General features: G+C 32.7%; 2 protein-coding genes across 2 annotated transcripts; one reads left to right on the forward strand and one right to left on the reverse strand.

The window, feature by feature from the left end:
- Nucleotides 1-8,682: 8,682 nt before the first annotated feature.
- Nucleotides 8,683-10,171, forward strand: LOC136969862 (uncharacterized). The gene is made up of 4 exons (XM_067264153.1): nucleotides 8,683-9,364; nucleotides 9,438-9,625; nucleotides 9,698-9,889; nucleotides 9,972-10,171. Exons 1-4 carry the CDS (start codon nucleotides 9,211-9,213, stop codon nucleotides 10,107-10,109), a joined length of 672 nt encoding a protein of 223 aa, XP_067120254.1. The 5' UTR covers nucleotides 8,683-9,210; the 3' UTR covers nucleotides 10,110-10,171.
- Nucleotides 10,082-14,960, reverse strand: LOC136969861 (uncharacterized). The gene is made up of 5 exons (XM_067264152.1): nucleotides 14,480-14,960; nucleotides 14,276-14,391; nucleotides 14,054-14,201; nucleotides 13,698-13,989; nucleotides 10,082-10,550 (listed from the first exon to the last, which is right to left on the reverse strand). The coding sequence occupies exons 1-5, from the start codon at nucleotides 14,832-14,834 to the stop codon at nucleotides 10,244-10,246; spliced, it is 1,218 nt and encodes a 405-aa protein (XP_067120253.1). The 5' UTR covers nucleotides 14,835-14,960; the 3' UTR covers nucleotides 10,082-10,243.
- Between the last annotated feature and the right edge of the window lie 2,565 nt (nucleotides 14,961-17,525).

The following is a 17,525-nucleotide window of genomic DNA, read 5'->3' on the forward strand; positions in this document are numbered from 1 at the left end:
AAAACTTCAGAAACATGTGAAAATAACATATGATACGAATTGTATTGAGATCATTTATTGAAATTTCATCTGAAATTCTAAACATACATTCTTGTAGTTTTTCGAATAATTTCGGAAACATATCCACAATAGATTCAAATCTCAATCTTCGAAGCAATCGTCCATAGCTTTACCTACCGTCAGCCAGAACATTAATTATATGAATTTGCTTCTTTTAAATAAATAAATAAAATATAAGAAATATTATAATATAGAACATATTCATAAAGTTTAGTATATCCATTTTGTTAATTTTTTTTTTAAATGTGAAACATATAATAACTTTTCTGGGTGTATTAATAACAAGGCAATAAGTTTAATATATTTTCATTAAATATAAATTGGTGTTTTTAATGAAGACTTCAATAATTTAATTTAATTAAACTAATTTTAAAGACAAATTAAAATAAATATATCTTTTTCATGATATATAAGAAATTTTTTGGTTCACTGTAATAGTAAACAGTAAACATAACTTATTATTAGAATGTAGGCATAACGTTAAGTACAATTTATCATTTATTAGCGTGATAAACTAATGCAAAGTTTATCTCACAGAAGTTTCCGATTAAGTTTTCTCGGGTGAATTGAGGAACAATAACATAACTCCATCATTTACATGACTTTTAGCTGCATGTGTGTAATAATCTTGTATCATGATGTGAATGTGCGTAATTATGTTTTGTTGTAGTCATTTATTGCGAATTCTTCAATTAGTATCAATAATTAAATTCTAAAACACCAGAAACGTCTATTGATGCAAAATTACAATTTAAACTTTTAGTCCATGTTCCTTTAATACATTTATATATGTAAAATCCTTCTTTTTAACTTATTAGCCTGTGTATTAATATTCAAGCATGAATAATTAGTGTTATACAACATAAAATAAAGCATACGAATGGTTGTATGGAAAGCCTACGTACAGAATTCTTGGGTGTGTTACAAGCTCAACATATAATGATAAAAAAAAAACATGATTATTTCGTAAAACCAATTTATGTTCAATTTTTCGAGCATCAATATATCAAACTAGTAACTGAATTAAACTAATATCTAATCGTTAATTATTAATTAATTAATATTATAATAATACAATAATGTCGACAACTGTAAGGCCCCTCCTGCCCTTTGTGTAGGACACTTTAGCACCATTGTGTTTGTACCGCAACACAAAGTAAGATCCTGTCATTGTTGGAAACATTTGTGGTTACTTTCTTTGGAGATAGCCATCAGTGCAGTGCCGTAACTAGGGCGGTGCCAGCGGTGCCCAGGCACAGGGCGTAGACCCTGGGGGCGCAGAAATGACCTGGACCAAGTTTTGGGTCATAGTTTTGGGGCGTACTTACAGATGCTCGCAACGGGCGCATAAAAGGCTAGTTACGGCGCTGCATCAGTGCCCCGTCGAATTCCGTTTAATGTCCACGACGGCATCAAATCGGTGGTCTTTGAGAACTTTCTTTAGTCTCGGAGATAGGAGAGGTCCGCTATAGCCAAGTTCGGAGAATACGGAGGATACTGTTCTGTTTCGCCAGAAACTGTTACACAAGTAATGTTGTATGAGCAAGGCATTGTCCCTGTGTAGCATCCACTCGTCGCTTTTCCATTTCTGTAGTAGTCTTTCATCTTGCTCCTCTGTTAGCAAGTGCGGAACAAACTTTCAGTCACATCCCCAAAATTCTGACTTCTTCGGCGGATATTCTCTTCCGCTTTAAAGTGACCATTTAAAAACTTGCGAATGGTCCATGATGTCATTTCTGTAGGCTAATTGCGATAATTCAAATGTTTCCCTAGCGGTTTTACCGATTTTAATGCAGAACTTGATGCACACGAGTTTCTTTGTATTCTGTGACTTATCTAAAGCCTGGTACTCACATGCGGAAACGAATGACGGAAACTGTCGACAGAACGGCAAAACGATGTCACTTTTGCCGTCGAAGCCGACGGAATACGAAGTTGAAAATTTTCAACTTTTCAACTTCGTATTCCGTCCCTCCCTCTCCATTGTATACAATGTGTACAGTACTTTTCGCGCGACCCCCACACTTCAAACTGTACAGCCTCTAAAATTATGTGGTAAGTAAGAATGGGAAGAGTAAAGAACTAAAAAAGTTGTTCTATGCCCAGTCCTACTTCAATGTTTAGGACTACACTATGGCATGGCATGCACTTGGTGTTTTAGGAACCTAGCCACAGGATGCCAGATTTGGCGAATCGGGCATCCTGTGGCTAGGTCCTTAATCGGTTATTTCTACACAATTTAGTGAGTGATATTTATCTGTGGAGATTTGACGTTTTTGAAAGATTTTGTTTCAAAAGTAATTTTTCTACTGTACGTATTATACTGTACGTACAATATATAAATATGATATAGGTAACTTACACGTAAGAATCCACTAGGATGTATGGTAAAAAATGAGTGGAAGTTAATAAAAATGTCTAAATCAAACGAGTATTTGTATAAACTGATATTAGCCGTCTTACTTAAATACTTTATATTACACAATACGCTTTCATCGATGTTTTTAGTGATAAAATCGATGTAGGTTTTCACATCAATGTTTGGCATCGATTCCTAAAATTCCGACATCGTAGCACTAATGTTTATAGTATAAATTTATTGTAGTGTTGTTTTTTTGTATAATAATTTTTATATATAAAAAATGTTAATACTACATGTTTTTTTCACTTCAGAATATTATATCTCGATTAGATTTATTTTGGAAAATAAAAAAACATAGCTAAATTTTATTACTATTATTTTTAGATGCCGGGAACAATATGTGCTGTTGCACTTGTAATAACAGCTATTATAAAACAAAGTTATTAAACAGGAATGTTGGTTATTTTAGATTTCCTAAAGATCCAATAATAAGACAAAAAAGGATCCAAAATTGTAAAAGAAAAGACAAATTCAATCCCGATTCTTGTCACGTTTGCTCCGATCATTTCACAAAAAATGATTTTGAGAGAAATTTAAAAGCTGGATTATTAGGTTTATTGGCAAAACCTAAACTAAAGAAAACTTCAGTACCGACGTTTAAATTTAGGAAATATAGATAATGGAAATATTAATCATTCGAATCAAAGAAAGAATCGTTTATTAAAAAGAAATAAAATAAAATTGACAGGAAAAGTTTAAATGTAAATAAATAGGATAAACCAGAAGAATCTCTTAAATGTAAGGATTGTAAAACTTTAGATGATCTTAATTTTAAATTAAAACATGAAACCGTAAAACCATTTTATGTATAACGTGATTAATTAAACAAACAATTGACTTGCCAGAAGATGTTTATATACGCGTATGTAAACCAACGTTTATGGATTAAATTAAAATTTTTAAACCATTTAATTAAATACGATCGTTCCTCTGTCAAAAGGAAAGTAAATTGGAATAACAATAGAAAATTAATAAAGTTTGTACCTGATTTCTTTTAATTCTGTTTTTATGTGACACTTAATTTGTATAAATTGATATTAAAAATATGTTTATGACAGAAAATTGTTCTTTTGACAAAGTTATTTTTTTATACGTGTGAGTAAATAATATCGTTTTCGGTATAATAGTAACAAAAATTTTAAAAAATAGACCAATATAATTTTTGGTTTAAAAAAAGTGGTTTGACGATAGAAATTGAATTAATTTACTTATATATAAATTACCTGTGTAAAATTTACCAAAATTAATCTTTTAAGAAATAATTATTATTATATCATAAAACGGACAAAATCGATTTCATTTATAAAGTAGAAAAACGCAATTTAATTTCAGCATTTTATTTTCAATTTTACACGTAGAAATTACGAAGATTTGCACAATATTCTGGATTTTTCTTATTTATAACTTATTTTTATTTACATCTAATTAAGTATAAATCGTAATTAATCAAATATTAGCGCGTAATTAAAGCTACAAGCCTCTGATCGGTAATGCTTTTAGGCTGTGTACACATTAGGCGTTTTGAAGCGCGCGCTTTGGTAACGCGTTTTAAAGAACCAGGAGTTCCGCGTAGGTATACACACTCAAACGCGTGCTTCTGGCCAAGCGCCTGTTGATAGATTTTGGTTAGAACGCGCGTTTCGCGGGCGTCAGCTGCGCGCTTTGAGATACATTAGCTGCCATCTTGTTGTACATTCGATCGCGCGCTTTCGGGTAGAGTGGACGCACGTTAACGTTATAACGAGTTTTTCTTCTGGAGAAATTGAGTCTCTTAAAATTGTTGATTCACCAGTAATATCCACTTTTATAATATGGAGTAAGTCGTCAAATAATTTTATAGACATTCTAAAATAATTTAAAAACTTGGGTTCGTATTGTCTTAGTTTTGGATACAACGTCAGAAACATTCCATGAGTCAATCTATCTCGTAATATTGGTTGCATCCAAAATTCTCTTTGCCTCTGCCGTCGTCTTTTATAGCGACGATAGAGTAGCCACACACAAGCAATCACTTCCACGTCCATTTCCAAACTGAGCCTGTGCGCACGCCCTACTAACGGCCGTCGAACGCCGAGCTAAACGCGCGGTGTGTACGCTGCTAACGAGCGTTTAACGCACGCCCAACGCCTAATGTGTACTTAGGCCGCGACTCCACTAGCCGTAAAACAGCCGTAAAATCCCTCGCCGTAAAAGCTTTTAATCACGTGACCATGATATTTTACGCCTGAGCAGGTCGTAAAACCAACGTAAAAGCGAGTTGAGCAGTGTTCAACTTTCGAAGTGAATACGACCGTAAACCGGTACCATCCACCAATCAGAAGTCAGTTAAATCTAGGTCATCGTGACACGGTGCGAAAATGGCGGAAAACGAGCTTTTGTGTACGTTCTCTCGTGGCTACTCTAGAAGATCTGGAAAGATTTATCGAAAACATCCGAAAGTATTCATGTATCTACGACAAGAGGTATCCCGATTATAATAATGGATGCCTAAAACACGCGATATGAACGGCCAAAGGAAAATCCTTCAATTTAGAGGAGTATATAATAAAAAAGCTAAGCTTATAAATGCTGTATATTATCTTAATAATATAATAATAAAAGTCAATATATGAAAGTAAAGATATTACTTTTACTATATTTGTAATTATAGTATAGAGAAAACTCGTAGAATATAATTATTGTCTTTATATCGATATATCACGTATACACCGTAATAGTACTGTCGCCGTAAAAAGCTTCGCTAGCCGGACCTCCACCGCAATCCCAGCGCAAACGCAAATAGGTCACGTGGTTAAAAGCTTTTACGGTGAGGAGTTTTACGGCTGTTTTACGGCTAGTGGAGTCGCGGCCTAAGCCTTACCGTAAGGACGTAGTAAGATGTTCTGTTTTGGACTACGAGTGACGGCATATAAGCAACCAATGAGAAGCGTTTCTTCTCTGTGAGGCAACCTTCTACGATCTTGGATCGGGATTACCGATAACTATAAACTTCAGAAAAATCGTACAACTATTATATAATAATGCAACCCGTTAAAAATCCCAAGAAAAACAAAATTTTATTTTAAAATTGACTTCTATAAATAATACATTATTTCTATATTTACTATTTCTGAATACAGTAGTGAACCAAAAATCGGAATCAATTGGGGACTGGGGTTGTTCAGATTAGGGATTTGTTCCGATTACGGATTATGTACGAAAAAATATATTAACCTGTCCGATGTTCAAATTTTTCTCCGTTGCGTGTCGCTTCGTGTTGAATTTTCGTCGATTTTAAGCCTAACCTCCAACATAAACCACGAACAAGAACAGACAAGAACATTTAAGCTAACGAAAATTTTTATAATAATAATCGAGGCTATCGTATCGTTAAAAATTATTTCTGCATTCTGTACAAACAAAATAAATATATTAAAGAATATAAAAACATGAAAATTATATTTGTTTTATAAAACCGTGTCTTGTTCTATAATTTAGACTTGATAAAAAACACACAACATTAGTGTTTATCAAGCCTAAATGAAAATTATACTTTAGAAGTTAATTTAGTATCAAAAACGTTCCATTCAGCACGACACAGTCCGACTGAAAATCGTGCCGATTACCGGCGATTCCGATTACCGGGGTTCCGATTTACGAGTTTCTACTGTATTTTAATTTTACACTTATTTAAACTTTATTTTCATATAATGTTTCGTAATTAAATTTATTTGTATTTTAATAAACATATTCATATTAGCTTCTTCAATATCACCAATGAAAAGACTTATTCAACTTTCATGGATAATTGTGAAATCTGTATCAGTGTCTCATTATAGCAACTGTTAGTGAAAATATGTTTTTCATTAGTGTATACAGTGACCACAAAATCTTTATGCCTGTCATTTTCTAGATCTTAAAGAATATCTCTCAGACAAACTCCTTTCTCAACCTTGTTTTGATCTAAAAGAACTTATCAAGAACTGCTTTAATCAATGACTATCAACATAGAGAATGTCCAGAACATGGGAGAAACATTAAAACAAGTAATATAAAAAAAATTTTTTTAAAGTCAATTCCTACTTAGGTCAACAAAGAAAATTTTTATTTTATTTAAAATTTATTTTGTATACTAGTACTTTCTATATATTAACAGGACTTATTATACTGGAAATTATGGATGCAGATATTTAGTCTTACAGATCAAAAATAATGTTCTTTATTTCGTTCACCTGTACAGGTGAACTAAACCAGCAGAAATTCACATGTACAGCATGAAATTCTAGCTACATTCATGGTTCACATGTACAGCAGAAATTCTAGTTATAACTAGAATTTCTGCTGTACATGTTTGGATTTTAGATAAAACTAGTTTTAACTTTGAACATTAGTTAAAACTAATTTTAGCTACATAAGTATATTTGGGAGAAATAAATAAAGTGATGATTGGGATTAAAACATTTGTATTATTTAATACAATATTTATTGAAAATATTGATCACACATCTGTGTTATTAACATTAATTAAAGCGATACGAAATTAATCATACACTATAGGAACATTTTTGAAGAAAATCATAGTCATGTCGACAATATTAATTAAAGTATTACAAAAATAATCAAACACTATAGGAACATTTTTAAGGAAAATCACAGAGCCATGTCGGTAATATTAATACTAAAGCAACATCAGTAATATTAATTAAAGTCATACAAAATAATCCTTCAATAAAGGAACATAAATATAACAGAGAGAAAGTATGACAATCAGTCAAAAAATTACCCCTCCCCAAGATTTTTACATTTTTGAACTTGGGACCCTGAAACATCGAGAAATGAAATGAAAAAAAAAAAAAAAAATTCAGAGGTTTTTACTTTCCTGGCTGTTATGTTGCAGTCAAAACCAATTTTTAGTTAGGACGTATTTTAACTAGTTCAGACTAGTTTATACTGGATATCTTTGTTAAAACCCGTTTTGCCTAGTTAAACTAGTTTTAACTCAAATTCATTTTTGACTAGCAGTAAATTCTAGTTATAACAAAGACATCCAGTATAAACTAGTTAAAACGCGTCCTAACTAAAAACTGGTTTTGACTGCAACATATATATATATATAATGTTGCATGGCTACGGTTTTTTTTTTTTGTAACTCTTTCCGCCCAGTGGGCACTAAGAGGGCCTCTTATAGCAAGCCCATTATGGGTTCGGCCAGGCCCACAATGGGGCGGCCGGGTGGTGAGGGACGGGGACCGACATATCCTGACGGACCACCCCCCGAAAAAATTCCTGGGGATTTTTCGACCCGTCCGGATTCGATCCCGGGTCCCCCAGGGCGGCCGGCTGCTAACCTTGACTGCTCGGCCATCCGGGCGCAAGCATGTCTATGGTGATATATATATATATATATAATGTTGCATGGCTATGGTATATATATACATATATATTTTCCTGATTTGTTAGATGGTAATGAGATTTGATGGAACATTAGGATTTCCGGGAGGAAGAATTCCCAAGGGAGAGAATATTGTCGATGCCTTAAATCGAAAATTCAAAGGAGAGATTAAAGATGACGTCACGTTATTTATAAAATTTTATAAGATCTTCTGTATCGTAAATTTTGTGAAATTTCTTGAAAAATTTACTCGAATATCAAGAAATGTATTGAAAATAAGTTTTAGGGATTTAGGATGGATTTTAAAGTTTATCAAGTTTAAACTCATATTTTTTATTTTTTTTTATTTTTTATTAATATTTGGAGAATCATTGCAGGATGCGGTGAGAAAAGAGCTATGATATATGTTATATTCGCAATTGATATTGTGTTAATGAGATAGAGTGTCATTAAAGTTGAGCCAGAAAAGGTAAGGAACTGATTTACAGAGAGGGGGATTAAAAGTTAGTAGATGATTTAGTTCATGTAATTCAGATTTGGGCTGTTAGAGAAAATAGAGAGAATTAGAATTCGGATGAGTTTAAAAGTTTGTATTTGATTGTACCAGTTCAACCGCCATGTTTATTGGTTTTGCGTTTGACACGTGTGGTACGCGACGCATTAAACATCATATTTTTGATTTTCAAAAAATTTTTAAAACAATATATTTATATCATGTATATTTATATCTGTGTATATGTAAATATATATATATATTTTATTTATATATATTTTATTTATGCTCAAATGAAGTATTTAACAATAAAAATATACTTTTTATTTACATCTGGTTTACCTAGAAGTTTAGTGTTAAGTAATAGGTCATATTCGGGCAACACTAGTTTCATCAGTGCATGCAACTGTAACCTGAGTCAATCGCAGTCGACGCCTCCCTGTAGTGTCTCCTTATGAGATAAACTAATCACGTGGTAACAATGGTTGCTACGCATCGATCGTAAACATCAAAATAATACGTCACAGAAAATGTTAGCGACGAAACCGAACTAAATTATCGATATTATTACTTTAAATACAGAAATCCTAAACTGCGAAAATGCTTTTAAAAAAATCAAAACCAGCGAGGACATATCGGCGACCGGAAACAAACTGCTTTCTAGTTCCGGTCGCCGGCAACAATCTTCAAGGTTGAACGAACAGTTTGAACTGAGAGTTAGAACCAAAACGGTTGCAGATAGAAATAATCAATTGCGGGGAAGTTTTTAAATTGCTGGAACAGCATATGCGATTGCAGTTGCAAGTCGCTTCGTGTGAATGAACCTTGTGTGACGTCACAGCACGCGAAGGACGAATAAAGAAAATGGCGGTAAGGTGGGATACGGCTTTAGAATCGTGTTTGATAGATTTAATTCGACAATACGAATGTATATGGAATTCTAACACGGAGTCGTACAAGAGAAAAGACATTAAGAGCAGGTGCTGGAATGAAATTGGAGCAGCATTAGGGATAGACGGTAAATTTACTAGACATATCTGGTACCCAATTGCAATATCCTGTTAAGTACCTTTTTCGGTTTACATTAATAGGAACTGAAGCGTCGAAAAAATTCCACAATATCAAAACCACGTTTCTGCGAATAAAGAAGCGAGTCGAACAGTCACAATTAAGCAATCAAGCTATACAGGAGGTGTACAAACCGAAATGGGAACACTGGAATCAACTATCGTTTCTACTAGTTTCGGATAATGTCAGTTCATCCGAATCTAGTTTCCAGGTAAACACGTTTCGTATCTATCTAAATTACATATTTATGCTTATTTTAAATTGATATATTGGTTTTTAAAAGGACTCTGCACCTGATACACAGACGGATTGCACAGACTTACTAACGACAGTTAAAACGGAAGAGCCAGAAGTACAAAGCTGTTCGGCAATAGATACAACTTCTATAACTGCAGAACCTACAGATCGACGACGAAAACGTCCAAGAGATCACGCAGAGAAGGAGCGTGAAAAATTTTACAAAGCTGCCACATCAGTAATTTATTTTTTATAATTTATAAAATTTTGTTCTGATTCCCACTATTGTGATAAACATTATTTTGGTACCTCTAAAACAGGCCCTAGTGGATGTTCCTGATGAAGATGATTTATTTGCTAGTTACATAGCTGCCAGACTGAAAAAGATTCCTGAAAACAGAAAAATGATAGTCCATGAAGAGATAATGAGAATCTTAAATGATGCTTCATCTGCATAACATTTTATTTTTATATACAAAAATTATTTATTTTGTATAATAAAAGAATATATTTTAAATTATATATACAGTATATATATTTTTATAGATACAACATTAGCTGTTTCACATTTCACAAATATTCATCAAATCATTCACTTTGTCCTATTAAAGTATTTGGTAAATTTGTCTCTTATTAATTCTATATCCCGAGTAGGTATCTTTGCATTTTGATCCCTTTTATAATATAGAAATGGCTGTGTTTCTGTTTTTCTGTTAAACTTTATGCATTTTAAATAACATGCAACTTTTCTTCTGATGAGGATATTATGCAAAATACAACAAGTCAAAATTATTTTTTTGACCTTATCTGGAGGAAACAAAATTGTATTGTTTAGAACTCTCCAAGCATTGGCAAGCAAACCAAATGCATTTTCCACCACATTTCTTGCTCTTGAGAGTCTGTAAAGATATAAAAACAAAATGATAAATAATTCAGAATGTCATATATAATTTTATTTGCTGATTAAATAACAGAATATTGACATTTCACAAATTTTATTGATAAATTTTCAATACTTTTTTACTGTATATTATTGTAAAGTATTGTCAGTGATTAACTTACCATGTTATGTATATGGTTATGTAATATTTAAATGAAAGTTTACAATACTAATAATCAATTTTTATAATTGTTATAAACAAATACTTTTATAAAAAGTTCTTTTCTAATAAGATTCAATATTTCTGTTAACAGTTTTTCTTGTAAGCACATGTGTAATACTTCTCACCTCTTTAATCTATCAATTATAGTTAATGCTAGTCAACATTTTAAAACTATTCTATATTATATTTTTTTAAACATTTTATGTTATTACATTTAATATTATAGACACAAAATCCATATTCAGAGTCACTATAAAATCTCTATGCAAAAAGATTGAATCTTGTGTTCCCTATTAGGAATTATCTCAATGACAAGTTACCAGCTATGGATCTCATATGGCATGACTTACCTCAAAGTTCAGACTTGACAATTTGTCTTTTGGAACATTGTGAAAGGGAAAAATTCTAGTGCCTTATAATATTGAAATTTCTAAACATAGTTAATGGGATGTTTTAATCCAATCATCAGCATGAAAGACTCCAGAAAAACACGAGGAAAATTTAATCTTACTCATTTTTAACAAATAATCTACACACATCGCGGTAATACCAATTCACACATCGGGGTAATCCCAGAGAGGGATCCGAAAACGTTTGCTTACAAGGTTTGAGCATACCCTTACCTGTTATAAGGTTACCTATTTTTGCATATAGATATTGTAAGGACTGTAAAGTAACTTATAACTAGCATCACAAAAACAATGTGGCCACTCTGTTAGTGTGCCCACAAAGTTTAGTTGATCTCTTGCTTTTACAACAAAATTGATTCCAAGAAAACTGTCACTAAATGAGCTCTCTCATTTCCCATAAGTTCAGTGTCATAAACTGAGATTCTTGGAAATGTAATTTTAAGTACAGTACATAAAACTGCATAGCTAACAAAAAATATAGCACTTAAACATAGTATTTGGTACAATTGAAATTACATCATTCATAAAAACAGCAGATTGTAAAGCAAGCAGATATAGAGTGAGGTTTATAGAAAAATGAAAGAAATATAATTATTATAATTCTATAAAATACAATTAACATAAATTATTTGCTTTAAAAAATAACAAATTTTGAAATCTGATAGATAAAAAAAAAAAAGAAATGGAGAAGTAGATATGACAGATTTTTTCTTCATTGGTTAGAGTTCTCTCATCTCTCAGTTCCTATTATTGAACACCACATTACAAGATCCACACTCTCACTCTTCATTTTAGTATATGATCCTAATTTAATAATGTTAATGTTAATAAAATTAAAAGATTCATTAGAAATACATTTCATTACTAAGAGAATATCAGTAGAAATAAAAATATGCAAGAAGGTCACTCTAAAATCATAAAAATAATAATCATAAAGCCAAAGAGAGATGTTACAGAGAAAAAAATTAACAACAACAGATTAGAATCTTTACAAAATAAAGCTATATGTGAAGATATGAAAACAAAGTAGGATGCAGCTTGCATTATTTTCTGTAAACTGATTTCTGTTAGTCTCTAAACAAAAATATTACAGCCATGGATTTATATAAAAATCTATATTATATAGAAAAGTAAGCAAACACTTAAAAAACATTTTTATAGTTTGAAGTCGTATAATGGAAATATTTTAAAATTAATACAGACAATTTAGAGAACTAAAAGATAACATTTAAGGCAAAAATGAAATATTTGCCTTAAATGTTATCTTTTAGTTTAATAGCTTTAATAATCTTTAGTTCGATATTTAAGGCGATTGTTGGTTATTTCATTATATGCATCGGGCTTTGAGTTGTTATTATTTAAATATGAAATATACAAATAAATGCAATAATATTAATGTAACATTATTATTAAAGAATAAAATGATTCCAAACTAAATTCAAGACAAAGTAATTAGAATAAAAACAGAATAAAAAAATATTGCATATGAAATTCTTAGGCAGAATGGGAATAAATAACAAGCTGGGTAAATAAAGATAATTAATTAAAAATAAAATTAAAAATATCAAAGTTAAAGCTTTATATCTCAGTTCTTGCTATCACAAGAACTTTTATTATACATCTTATTTGGCAAGATTTTATCTATACTAGACTATCAGTAGTTTGTGAGGATTGTATCAATATGTAGGTCATCTTTATACAAGTAAAAAACATGAGGTAGACTATCCTCCATATATCCTTTTTAAAACTTATCTCCCTTAGAGTGAATGACTAATAAAAAACAATAAAAAATTTAGAATAATAAAACAATATTTAAAATTGTGTTTTCTTTCTTTAAAAAAAAAAAAAAAAATGAAAATGAGCTTGTATGGCATAATATGTACTGTACATAGATTTTAATCAGGTATCTCATAGAAAAATAACAAAACTAAACTAATATAAAATAGAGAAATATAATGAAACCTTTGAAGCAGACTATATTATAAAACATCACTCTGAGATCTGTATTTAGTTTTTTTTTGCTGATATAGTGATGTCTTATAATCTAAGCAGGTGCTGATGGTAGTGCCATCAAAGATAAAATCTTGCTTGCATTTATCTTGTAGAATTAAATTAATTAATACAATAAACTTACATATTATATAAGAATATCAGTAATTACAAAAATTTATTTAGCCATACAACTGTCTATTGGCATTACAGAAAAGGTTTATTTTGCAAGTACTTTTGACAGTATATACTTTTCCTCTTCGGGCAATATCATTCCTAGAGAATAGAGAATCTCTACGAATGATATTGCCCGAAAAGGACAATTACATACTGTAAAAAGTACTTGCGAATAAACCATTTCCATAATGGCAATAGACAGTTATGTGGTTAATTTTTGTAACAGTATTTGATGTCTAGTGTTATTTATATTTTATAGATATCAGTAATTTTTAAATATTAAGAGAAATTAAATCTAAATGAAGTAATTCACTGGTATTTTATATTGGAAGTAATGTATAGAATATAAATGTATTTGTATTATTACCTGAAGTTAAATAACTGTTTCTGAGCTGTCACTTGTCTATATGAGTATGGCTGGAGTATGCATGAAGTCATTTCTATTTCTTCACCTGCAATAAACACATATGGCAAAGAATATTCTCCATTTTCTAGTGCTGCATTTGGAGGAATATTTAACTCTCCACTTTCAATGAAAGTCTTCAATGTAGTTGCACCCCAAACCATGGAATCTCTCTGTCTGGCATAAGTACCAACATCAACAAAAACAAAAGAGAGATCTGCTCTTACAATAACCATAGTTACAATACCATAGAAACCTATTTAGGAAAAGAAGACATCACAAAAATAATTTTGCAGACTATTCAAACAGTAAATAAAAACCTTTGTAATTGGGAAGAGCCGAGGCAGCCTCTTCCGGATACTTCACGCGCACGTGTCTTCCTCCGACGGCACCTACGCAGTGCGGAAATTGCCAAGTGCTTTCAAATTCCGAAGCTATTTGAATCCATTCATTTTCAGTTGTCGGAATCTGTCATTTATACAAGGACTTCTTCAGAAATTTAAATCATTTAATAATTATTATAAAACAGACAATTGGCAAACCTTCATATATTCACTATGATAAGCATTATAAATAGCATCCATAACCTCTCTCACTATACCCGAAAGTGTGCTAACTGCTATTCCGTATTGGGCCTTTAAAACGTGATATTTTTCACCTGTTTTAAAAGATTAATGAGTAATACATTAAGCATAAAACGACATTTCATATAACACTATAAATGCAATGCAAGAAGCTAATCTCACCTGTTGCAAGGTAACGAAGCGTCAAGGAAAGTCGTTCACCAGCAGAAATGGGGCTACGCATATTCGTATATTGTTTCATTATATCAGGTTCTATTTTGCTTAAAATACTTTGGAACGTATCTATATCCATTCGTACATCACCTCTATAACTTTCTGCATTGGATAATCTTAATTCGTTCATTAATTGAATGTAACAACTTTGATTTTCACGTTGTTTTTCGTTAAACCAAGATTTAACCCAACACGAACGTTTTTTCCTAATTTCAACCGTTTCCAGCGTTTCTGCTAAGGCTAAGAGTATCAAAGCCCGTTTTGCTTTCGACAAAACCCTTATTTTGCGCTTTAGTAAAGACATTTTTACTCCAGTCTAGTTTAAAATCCATCTGTTTACATCCGGAGAATGGCGATTACAGTCACGATTTGATTGGTTCGTACTTTGTTTGGGAGGAACCATGCCGGTGTTTGTAACGAGTAAACACATAGAAGCACACTAGATGTCGCTGGCAGTCAAATGATTGTTACGTGAAATGAGTCAACCATTTCATGCAATTTTATTGTTGCGTGAAATGACTTTTGAGCGTCGACTGTCAACACGCGACTTTGCTTACACCAGTGTTTCCTAATTTAATTTAGCAATAGAACTATTGAACTCAATAAAAAAGTGAAAAAATCCCCAATAAAATAATTATGTACAGTACAAAATTAAAATGATGCACACATCAATTAAAAAAAACCCACAAAAATCTCAAAATTTGATAACATATCTCTAAATAAGGTAATTGTTCTAAGGAATAAAACACCAGGCCGGATGGCCGAGCGGTAAAGGTGGCAGCCTACCGCTCTGGGGGACCCGGGATCGAATCCGAACGGGTCGAATAATTCCCAGGAATTTTTCGGGGGCGTGGTCCGTTCGGATATGTCGGGCCCCGTCCCTCACCACCCGGTCGCCCCATTGTGGGCCTGGCCGAACCCATAATGGGCCTACTAAAAGAGGCCCTCTTAGTGCCCACAGGGCGGAAAGAGTTAAAAAAAAAAAAAAAAAAAAAAAAAAAGGAATAAAACACAGTAAAGGGTATTGAACGTTACATTATTTTATTAATTACTTGTATAACATATATATATTAATATATTTTTTTCGTAACTCTTTCCGCCCTGTGGGCACTAAGAGGGCCTCTTATAGCAACCCCATTACGGGTCGGACCAGGCCCACAATGGGGCGGCCGGGTGGTGAGGGATATCTGGACGGACCACCTCCCGAAAAATTCCTGGGGATTTTTCGACCCGTCTGGATTCAATCCCGGGTCCCCCAGGGCGGCAGGCTGCTAACCTTGACCGCTCGGCCATCCGGCCGCATATAACGTATATTGTGAGATATATTGTTAAGATTGACAAAGAAATTCAGTCAAGGTTGCCACGTAAAAACAAAAGTTTAATTCGCAGTTCCTTAACCTATATTGAAACTACAGATGTAAAACAAGAATGATACGATTCGGCGAAGCGTCGCGGAATCGTATCATTCTCGGATTCACGACTCGGAAAGTCGGCGAAGCGTCGCCTGATCTTCCAAGTCGCTATTTGGTTAGTTGTGGACCTGACAATTTTCCTATCGTTTTCTCTCCTTGATCGTCCTTCTACATACGCAACTTCCGTCTACCAGTTATATACACTTCCACCTCAGCCCACTAGTGGCAAAGCTGTTCCGTTCCCTGAACATTGGGGGTGCATATACTTTTGGAATCAAACTGATCCCAAATCACTTCGATCGTTCAAATCGTGTATACAAAAGAACTACTGCGATCCGATCGATCTCTATTTGTGTATACAAACGCCATCTAGGATCAACTGGATCGCGATCAAACTAATCCGAGCAGAGAGTAGGAGTGCATATACTTTTGGAATCAAACTGATCCAAGATCACTTCGATCGTTCAAATCGTGTATACAAAGGAACTACTGCGATCCGATCAATCTCTATTTGCGTATACAAACGCCATCTAGGATCAACTGGATCGCGATCAAACTAATCCGAGCGGAGAGTAGGATCGTTTGGATCGATAAAAGAGATTAAAGATGGCGGCTTCCGTGGTTGAAGTTAAGCTTACAGTAAATAACGAAGAAACACGTTTAATTGTTGACAAGGAAACTTATTTAAAACTTATAAATGACAAGTAAAAACATCATTATTAAAATATCCGATAAACTGAGATGAAAAAATAAGTATTTAGAGACAATTTTGCTAGATTGTACAGCAAGAATGTATGGCGTGCACTTTCATCTTTTCTGCAAGTTTTATTTTTTAATTTTGTGAAATTTTTATTTAAATTTTATTTTGTGGAAAACAATTTTATTCACAGAGTAATACAATTTAAAAATTCGTACGAATGAGCACAAACAATTTTGTCAAATAAACGATAATTCGTAACAGCGTATGTCGTTTAGTACTAACTACAGTTTTAATATCGAGAGATAAAATGGATTATTTTAATTTAATTAATTGATCCTTGTTAATTAACATATATAGAATTTAAAAGATATTATACTGAATTTTAAAAATATTATACGTATATGTTAACTAACAAGCAGAGACTATTATTAACTAACAAATGTTTGCCGCCATTTTCGATCCTACTTGTATACTTTCTGCCATGACAGAAGCTATCTGTATCACGTGACAAGGACTGATCCGATTTTACAGATCGATCCATACAAAACGAAAAGTATATGCACCCTGGGAGTTCGGTCGTCGGTTCGCGCCTCACCAAGGCTGGCCACGTGGAGTTTTTCGGATTTTCTCCACGTCTGTAACGCCTAAATAGGGGCCAGTTACATTTAAAAAGACCTCCCGGAAGGCATTTTCCCTAGGCAGCTGGCCCAAGTGTTGCGTTGCTATAACTTAAAACAATAATAACACCTCAACTCCCGCTGAGTTTCTTGCCCTCTAAGCAATAAAGCAAACAAAAGAGAAAGACATTCTAGAAATATCTAAATATATTTACATATAACACATGTCAGCGATGTCACAACATAAACAGAAGGGTTCATTTTTC

This window comes from Centruroides vittatus, unplaced genomic scaffold (assembly GCF_030686945.1).
Source record: "Centruroides vittatus isolate TY-2023 unplaced genomic scaffold, ASM3068694v2 contig_1824, whole genome shotgun sequence".
In the NCBI taxonomy this organism is placed as follows: Eukaryota; Metazoa; Arthropoda; class Arachnida; order Scorpiones; family Buthidae; genus Centruroides; species Centruroides vittatus.